Raw genomic sequence first — 10,019 nt, forward strand, 5'->3', positions numbered from 1 at the left:
TATTTCAAACTAAATTGATGTTTTTCCTACATTAAATTTCAACCTTCTACCAAAACTTCATTTATTTTTCACCTTTCCCCAAATTATCGTTTTACGCCATGGACCAAGAACTTTTGGAGCGCCTAGCTCAATTAGAGAGTGAGAATGCCAACCTACAAAGACAACTTCAAGATTTGAATGGAAGACAAGAACAAAATCACATTTCTGTACATCCTCAAGAAGCCAACCTACCTGATCTTCCACCAGTTCTACCACAGCATCAGCCAGATCATACAGCCCATTCCGACGAACGACATGAAGATCATCACATCCACCGGGTAAGCATAAAACTTCCACCATTCTGGAAAGAGAAACCAAGGCTCTGGTTTGCCCAAGTTGAGGCTCAGTTTACACTGGCTCACATCACGAGCGAAACAACTAAATACTCGTATGTAATTTCACATCTTGATGAGCGCTATGCTAATGAAGTGGAGGATCTTATAATAGATCCACCTGTTGAAACTCCTTACTCTACTCTTAAGTCTGAAATAATCAGACGGTTGTCTCTATCTGAGGAGCAACGCATTCGTCAGCTATTGATGGAGGAGGAACTAGGTGACAAAACTCCTTCTCAGTTCCTACGCCACCTTCGATCACTTGTAGGTTCGACCACAATCCAAGATAGTTTACTGAAAACTATTTGGATGCAGAGACTTCCTGCTCATGTACAGAGTATTTTGCAAGTGCAAACAAGTGCCCAAACTGACACACTTGCAATTACTGCCGACAAAATTCTAGAAGTCCAACCTAACGCATCTTTTTGTCATTCTCTAACTAGTAGGCCTACATCTTTGAATGCCGTTAATTCACCAAATCCTAAATCTTCAATTTCTGATGACTCAAAATTAACTGAAGTTTTATCAAAATTATCTGCTTTGGAGTTGCAAATGAAAAATATGCGTAATGATGTTGATTCCCTACGTAAAAGGCGACCTAGGTCACGTCAGAGGAGTTTGTCAAGTAACCGTTATCACGCAGGTAGCTCCTCTGACACTTTAGAGCAAACCAATCTATGCTGGTACCACAAGCGTTTTGGCTATCAAGCTGAGAAGTGCATTCCACCATGTAATTTCACTTCTCCGACAAACTCCAAAGGCAGCCAGTGATGGCGTCAGCTGACTGCCAAGCTGGAGGGCGCCGCCTACAAATCATCGACCGGACTACCAATACAAAATTTTTAATTGACACTGGATCTGACATATGCTGTCTCCCTAAATCATTTGTTTGTAAGAACCAAAAGCGTATTGAATATGAACTTCGTGCAGCAAACAACTCTGCCATTCACACCTACGGTATGATGACATTAACATTAAACTTAGGGCTGAGACGAGCTTTTACATGGAATTTTGTCATTGCTGATGTTAATACAGCGATTATAGGCTCTGACTTTTTAGCACACTTTGGATTGCTTCCTGACTGTCGTAATCAACGGTTGATTGACAGTGTAACAAACCTTTCTGTTCTTTGTCAATGTACCTCAATCCCTCATTTCAGCATCAAAACTATCACACCCAATTCTTCAACTTCATCAATACTGGCAGAATTTCCCATGATTACCCGACCCTCTGGTACACCAAGAAAAGTGCTCCATTCAACCTTGCATTTCATCAAAACGACCCCTGGCCCCCCAGTTTCATCTCGTCCACGTCGACTCGCTCCTGATCGGCTTGTTATAGCCAAAGCCGAGTTTGATGCCATGCTCACCGATGGTACTGCACGTCGATCTGATGGACCTTGGTCATCACCCCTTCACATGGTCCCTAAGAAACCTGATGGATGGCGCCCCTGTGGAGACTACCGTGCTCTCAACGCTAGGACTATTCCTGACAGATATCCTGTTAGACATATCCACGATTTCACCCATTCTCTCAGAGGTTGCAAATATTTCTCTGTGATCGACCTAGTGAAGGCCTACACACAAATCCCTGTCAACCCTGAAGACATCCCGAAGACAGCCATTACAACCCCCTTTGGATTGTTTGAATTCCCCTTCATGTCCTTTGGCCTCCGCAACGCAGGACAAACTTTTCAGCGTTTCATCGATGAAGTAGTTTTTGGTTTAGACTTCTGCTTTCCTTATATAGATGACGTCTTAGTTTTCTCTAAGGATGAGACTGAACATGAAGCCCATCTACGAACTCTATTCAATCGGTTTTCTGATTATGGCATACTCGTTAACGTAAATAAGACTGTTTTGAAAGCTCCAAAGGTTACCTTCCTAGGATATGAGGTATCATCTGCTGGTACTCGACCACTTCCTGAACGTGTTGAGGCTCTGCAACAATTCACCCGTCCCTCTACTGCAAAAGGTTTGCGTCGTTTTCTCGGCATGTTGAATTTCTACCGCAGATTCATTCCTTCAGCAGCCAAGCAACAAGCAGCTCTCCATGATGCCCTCTCATCTCTACGTAGAAACCAACCTGTAAATTGGACTCCTGAATTGGATGCTGCATTCTTATCCTGCAAAGAACATCTCTCCAATGCTACCTTGCTTGTTCACCCTGACCACAAGGCCCCTCTCGCATTGTTCTGTGATGCCTCGAGTACCCATGTAGGAGCTGCTCTCCAGCAGATGGTTGACAATAAAACATGGGAACCTCTCTCTTTCTTTTCACAGAAACTGACACCAAAACAATCCCTTTGGCCAGCCTATTACCGTGAGCTTTTCGCTATATATGCCGCCATTCGTCACTTTCGTCACTACCTTGAGGCAAATCATTGCATAGTTTTCACAGACCACAAGCCAATAACATTTGCCTTCAGTCAAAAACGTGAAAAACTACCTCCTGTTCAGCAAAACCAACTAACATTCATTTCACAATTCACTACAGACATAAGACATGTTTCTGGATCGGCCAACCTAGTAGCTGACGCATTTTCTCGTGTAGATTCATTGTCAACTACGGCTCCCAGCATTGTAGATGCCAAAACTTTGGCACATCATCAAGACTCTGACCCTGAGCTACAAGAGATCCTTAAGGGAGAGACATCTCTTAATTTGAAGCTTGTCAAAATTCCTGGAACAGACCTTGATGTATACTGTGACACAACAACTTCAGTACAACGACCCTTTGTCCCTGAGCCCCTTAGACGCTCAGTTTTTAATCCTATACACAATCTAAGTCACCCTGGCATCAAAGCTTCGGCAAAACTTGTTTCTAATCGCTTTGTTTGGCCCCGAATTCAACAAGACTGTCGAAACTGGGCCCGAGCCTGTGAGAAATGTCAACGTGCTAAGATCTCCCGTCATGTATTTACACCCCATGGATCGTTTTCACTCCCATCATCAAGATTTGATCATGTTCACATTGACATCATTGGACCACTTCCACCATCCGGACCATACAAATATTGCCTAACAGCTATCGACCGCTACACCAGATGGCCAGAAGTTCATCCATTGAAAACCATCACCGCAGAAGAAGTAGCTGAGGCTCTGGTGATGTGCTGGTTTTCCCGTTACGGCTCACCCTTGCGCATCACAACTGATCAAGGACGCCAATTTGAGTCAGCATTATTTCGTGCCCTTGGAAAGACCTTCGGTGTAGAGCGAATCAGAACTTGCGGCTATCACCCTTGTGCTAATGGTTTAGTCGAGAGATTCCATCGGCAGTTTAAGGCAGCTCTCATGTGCCACAATGATTCAACATGGCTTGAAGCACTTCCCATCGTACTACTCGGCATTCGCAGCGCATATCGTGAAGACCTTCAGGCATCTACTGCCGAATTAGTTTTTGGCCACCAACTCCGTCTACCTGGAGAACTTCTAGACCTCCCTCAAGACACAACTCGTGAGGAGGACCCGGCTGACTATGTAGTTCGCTTACGTCGACACATGTCAAATTTAAGACCTGTGCCCACATCTTGGCATGATAAACCAAAGACCTTCGTTTTTCAGGAGTTAAAACGGTGTACTCACATATTTTTGCGAGATGACTCTGTTAGACGATCACTACAACCACCTTATACTGGACCGTTTCCCGTGGTATCTCGTGATGATAAAACTATGACTATAATCCATCGTGGTAAACGTGTGAAGGTGACGTTGGACAGAGTAAAGCCCGCGTATCTATTGCAAGATCTTACTCCTTCAACACATACACCCATCCATAATAAACATTCCAGAAATCCACCCTCCACAGTGTTCCCACTCAAGACCCTACTCTCAAGCCAACCCAAGTGCCCGGTCTTCCAGACTGCGCAGGGGGCTAATGTGGTGCCACTAAACTGTCTAACACAATAACCATGTGTTCTGTATTTACTTTAATCATTTGTTTATTTTTTTGTTATCCTAGCAACCTAGATAACAACAGTTTTTCTGATTTGAATCTAGTGGATTACACTACTTAACTATTCTCTGTAAATTAAATGACCTTTTACTAGAACGATTTGTTTTAGTGCGTCTATCCGCTAGAACAGTATATGGTCAGGTACAATGCCTCGTCAACAGGGGTTTGTCTGCGGAGTAGATATAGAGGACTCGAGAGAGCTTTCAACAGACACTGTCAACATGGCCACTCCAGGGACTCCAGCTAATCTTATTTGCACCTATGACGAATCCCAGCAGCTTCACCTCTATCAAAACGTCAGCGTTTGTACGACTACTCAATTTGTTTAGTTGGAACCAAGTCTTTGCCAACTCAAAAACCTCTGCAGCCTTTTCCCTGGTCAAAACTGGAGTAGATCCTCTGGCAACAAAATTGTTGTATCGTCAGAAAACATTAGGACGCTTCCAATGGCACTAAAGGTCATTTATCATGACTAAAAAGAGGACCGGCCCCAATACTGAGACCTGCTGAACACCATGCTCAACTAATCCAGGTGAGAGGTTAGCTCCAGCCAGATATAGACAGCCCTTGTCTTCGGTCACTGAGATACGACTTGAAGGCATCAAATACACTGCCACCGAACACTACAAGGACACAACAAAGAAAAAAGAAGAAGGCGATTCCCTAGTCTCTACAACTACGGTGAAGAGGACTAAGGTAAAAGGTAAAAGGTTGGCTAGTTCGCGCCACTAATCTCCATTCATACTTGACTTTAAATACCTATATTATAGTATGGTCATGGGGTGGGTTCCATAATATCGACAACCGTAGAAATTGATCGAAACTGAATTATTCCTAGTTTGTCGACACTGGAATATTCCCACTTAACCGACATCCCAAATAACCGACGTCGCAAATGATCGACACCACAAATTGTCGACATCCCATATTGTCGACAATGAAATAGTTTCACTATGTCGACACTGAAATAGTCCCAGTATATCGACAAGCACCCGTTCTTCGGAGCTACTCTTGAAAAGGAGTTGTTCTAATTCATCGTTCAGTTCCTCAACTCACGACTCGGACTCACGAGTCGTAATATTTGATTCCGAATTCCGACGGACATCTACATTTATTGACTAAGAACTTTTATGTTGTAAATATTTATTTTGTTTATTTCTTTCCTTGTTTACAAGAAAATAGATGACTCGAGTGTTACAAACTATAGTTTTTAAGGAATAATGTGAAATAAGTTAATTTTTATAGGATAAAAAACTTAATCAACATGATAACTTAATACTGTAACATTAGTCCTACCAGACACTAACTTAGGTAAGTCACCAACAAGAACCTAAGATACAGCTTATTCGTAGGCTAATTCTGGATCATCAAGCAATATTGTAGCAAATGTTTGAATAGGCATTATCCCTAGGCTATAGGATAGCCTCTTTGGGTACAGTTTCTTAACTAGGCTATGTGTTGTAAGAAAGACTTAGTAAACCAAAAGTATGGCTTTTATTCATTCAAAATTACAACCATGTTTTAGTTAAGAACAAATACAATATTTACAAACAAATCAAATAATAAATATTATCAGGTGATAATGTTCACATCACCACATTCTCCCCCACTATTTTTCAAGGTAGGTATAGCATATGTAATCCTTTAGATATGACGGAGGCTTGACATTCCTCTTTGGACGTAGTTCCCCCACAGCCGTCTCTGAAGTTGGGGTCTGAGATACCGATTGTTGAGTTTCATTTTGAACTTCATTGTGGTCAATGTCTGAATTTATATTTTCAACAATCTCTCTCTCAGTAGTGTTGTCTTCATGAGGTAGATCACCAGGAGGTAGACCAGCGGGTGCAAGATGTCTCAGGGATACTTGTGATTCTGACCCATCTCTTCTTCTGACGAGAGCGTACTGTGGATTTGATTCCAAAAGTTGAACTGGCTCCACAAGGTCATCATATTTATTAGATCTTACAAACTTTCTAAGCAGGACAGGACCAGGAGCGGATAGCCAAGATGGTAAGGAGTCTCCATTGGTAGATCTTCTGCTATGTATAAAGAATCTTTCGTGCGGTGTGCAGTTTGTCGCAGTGCATAAAAGAGATCTGACTGAGTGAAGTGCCTCCTGTAATACTTCTTCCCATGCAGCAACTGGCAGGTTGTGGTTTTTCAAAGCTAGTAGGATGGTTCGCCATATTGTTCCATTGAAGCGTTCAATCTGAGAGTTCCCTCTAGGGTTATAAGGTGTCGTATGACTTGTAGCTACTCCGTACTTGTGAAGAAAGTCCGTCAGCTCTCGCGACATGAAAGATGAACCTCTATCTGAATGTACAAAGGACGGGGCTCCAAACATAAAAAATAGATCTGAAAAACATCTGATAACTGTTGCTGAACTAATGTCCTTACAGGGGTAAGCAAATACAAAACGAGAATACTCGTCCACCATGGTTAAAAGGTAACGGTTTCTGGTTGTTGATGGAAGAGGGCCCTTAAAGTCAATATTTAGACGTTCGAAGGGAGTGGTTGCCTTTATCAATTTGCCTTGGAATTGGTGAAATCTTGGCTTCACTTCTGCACATGTTTGACAAGCTGACGTCATCCTTTTTACATCATCCAGAGTGTAGTTTAGATTTTTAGTTTTAATCCAATGAAACATTCGAGTGGCTCCCGGATGGCAGAGAGATTTGTGTAATTCGAACAACTTAGCATTGTCCCAGCGAACCGCACATGCCCGAGAGAGCGTATCTGCTTTTACATTCTCCCTACCAGGTCGGTACACTATTTCATATTGATAAGGTGTTAGCTCTAGTCGCCATCTCATAACTTTATCGTTCTTGATTTTGCTTGTATGCCTCTTGTCAAAGATAAATGATAAAGCTTGCTGATCTGTGTATAATCTGAAGTCTCTTCCGATAAGAAATGATTTCCATTTTCGAAGGGCTTCGACAATGGCAACGGCTTCTTTTTCAACAGCTGAATACAGCTTCTCAGATTTGTTTAGAGTCCGTGAGAAAAAAGCAATTGGCCGATTATCTTGACTCAAAGTTGCTGCCACGGCTATGTCAGATGCGTCAGTCTCCACTACCAGTGGCTCTTGCCCATTCCTAGGAGTAATTACTGAGTTTGCAATGTCAAGTTTGAGGGCTTCAAAATCTGCAACCGCTTCCTGTGACAAAGGAAAAGAATTGACTTGTGTCAGGTTTCTTATTTTATCAGAAAACCGATGTATCCATTTTGAATAGTGAGCGAAAAATCCTAGGACTCGCTTTAGTGAAACTTGGTCTTTGGGCACAGGAAGTGACAGTAGAGATTCTAGCCGATCTGGATCAGGTCGAATAGAGTTATGGGAAACTAAATGTCCCAACAAGGTTATTGAAGACTGGTTGAACTTGCTCTTTTCGTTGTTGATTACAAGTCCATACTTAGTTACAGCATCTAAAAATGTTCTTAGATTCACATCATGATCCTTTTGATCCTTTCCACATACGGTCAAATCATCCAGATAGGCATACACTCCATTCAGTTTTTCTTTTCTAATGATTTGGTCCATGGTCTTTTGAAAACATGCCACCCCGTTGGTTACGCCAAATGGGATTCTTCTGAATTGAAAAAGACGACCAGCAGCCTCAAAAGCAGTGTACTTCTTCTCTTCGTCAGAAATTGGTATTTGATAGTATGCTTGCTTTAGATCAATGACACTAAAAACCTTGTTCGTCGCTACAGTGGATACTAGATCATCTATGTTTGGTAAGGGATAGGCGTCTAACAGAGTAAATTTGTTTATCGTTTGTGAATAGTCCACACACAGTCGCTTCTTCCCTTTGTCGTTTGTAACAACCAACACTTGTGCACGCCAAGGTGACGAACTAGGTTCAATGATCTCCTCAGTCTGTAGTCTTTCCATTTCTTGTTTTATAAATTGCATATCTTCATCTGAGTAACGTCGTGATTTTGTGGCTATTGGCTTACAATCTGGAGTTAAATTGCTGAATAGTTTGGGTGGTTCAACTTTGGCACAGGAGCACACCAACAGAGGAGGTTTCTTACCTCCAAACCAAACCTGTATATTTGAGTGGAGTTTCATGATATCATGTCCGATAAGCACGTCAGTACAAAGATCTTCAAGAACAGTCAACTTAAAATTGTTGTAATTGTGATTCAACAGATTTAGGTTGATTTTAACAAACCCGTGGACGTTTGATTTCATATTAGAAGCAGCTAGTGATACTTGTCCACTTTCATTATACATTTTAATTTTGTTTAACTGAACAAACTTCAAGTTTACAAAGCTTGATGTACTCCCGGTGTCTATTAAGCAATTTGCTTTCAGGCCATTCACTTTAGCTTCAACTGTAGAGTCCTTCAATACAGATGTATTATGTGTAGTTGCTATTAGTGCAGCTGATGTACTAGACGTCTTCTGTTTTACTTTAAAATGTTGAGTTGGATTACTTTTACAGACTCTCGCATAATGCCCTGTCTTGTTACATTTCCCACAAGTTGCTTCTCTGGCTGGACAGCGATCTCTAGAGTGTCTATCATGCCCACAAAAATAACACTTGCCATCAACATTTTTAATAGCGGAAACAGTCGCTTCTTCCTTTTGTTGTAGTGGGAATTCGTACTGACGAGCTTGCTTTGCCAATTCATTCGTTGCACAAGTTTGCATTCCGTACATAGATTTTGGATAGCTCTCGACTTGAGCTTGAGCCATTTCAAGAGCTCTAGACTGTTCCACTGCTTCAGCTAGGTCTAAAGTTTTATTTTCAAATAGTCTCTGTCGTATGTATGACGAGGCTAAGCCATTGATAAAAGCATCACGAATGTAATGATCCCTGTATTGAATCGCATTAACAGCAGATGCGATAGATTCTAGGCTGTTTGTTAACTAAGTAATTCAAAGCTCAAATCGGTACTTTGGTAAGTATTATCCGGAGGCTACAGATATACAGCGCTTTGCGGCGGTTAAGTTATGTTAGGTTGGGTTAACATGGAAAGAACATTTTTATGTCCTAGCCCTACTGTCCATATTTGGGTGGGTTTATTCTTAACTGTACAATATCTTTTGTTTGAATTTTTTGCGTTTATAAATTTATTTTATGGACAGAATTTAACCTTCATTCGATTTTTTTCATTATCAGCAAGTTTGGTTGGTTAGGTTAGGTTATGACAGTAACTGCCGGATGCCTAATCCACGTCCGGTTACCGGACCCGTATCCCCTGCGTAGATTTTTTTGTACTGAATCCAAAGACCACTATTTTTCACTGCAGATGAATATTACTGAAACGGAATAAATCACCGCTCAAAATGTTTGAATAGTCAAGGTAGAGTGGATTACATTAACAAGTGGAATGAACTGTGGGTGAAGTAACTTAAGCCTACAGCTGATTGTTTTCAACACCAAGCAATTGGAAGTGACAACTTTATTTAATAAATATGATTCTGTCTTCGCTCATAGGCCTATTGACGTCACATCAGTTGGCCCCGATTAATATTAATGGCTGATCATATTTATTGGCGTTCCAATGCTCTAAGTCATAGCCTCCTCTACGTATTTTATAGGCCGGCCTAATGCCTACAATTGACTAAATTCTTTACCCTAGGGGAGCGAGCAGAACTTCAGTACCGGGCTCAAATCCTGCCAGATGACCAATGGATTTTATTTATTATTTTTATTATTATTTTTTTGTGAACACCAC

General features: G+C 41.5%; 2 protein-coding genes across 2 annotated transcripts; one reads left to right on the top strand and one right to left on the bottom strand.

The window, feature by feature from the left end:
• The first annotated feature begins 98 nt into the window (after positions 1–98).
• Positions 99–1,145, top strand: LOC128985098 (uncharacterized). Its single transcript, XM_054404479.1, has one exon. It carries the CDS (start codon positions 99–101, stop codon positions 1,143–1,145), a length of 1,047 nt encoding a protein of 348 aa, XP_054260454.1.
• A 4,792-nt stretch (positions 1,146–5,937) lies between these two features.
• Positions 5,938–9,033, bottom strand: LOC128985099 (uncharacterized). Its single transcript, XM_054404480.1, has one exon. It carries the CDS (start codon positions 9,031–9,033, stop codon positions 5,938–5,940), a length of 3,096 nt encoding a protein of 1,031 aa, XP_054260455.1.
• Positions 9,034–10,019: the final 986 nt, after the last annotated feature.

Source organism: Macrosteles quadrilineatus, unplaced genomic scaffold (genome assembly GCF_028750875.1).
Source record: "Macrosteles quadrilineatus isolate MER2022 unplaced genomic scaffold, UCM_ALF_1.0 Scaffold_2__2_contigs__length_208266976, whole genome shotgun sequence".
Classification (NCBI taxonomy): Eukaryota; Metazoa; Arthropoda; class Insecta; order Hemiptera; family Cicadellidae; genus Macrosteles; species Macrosteles quadrilineatus.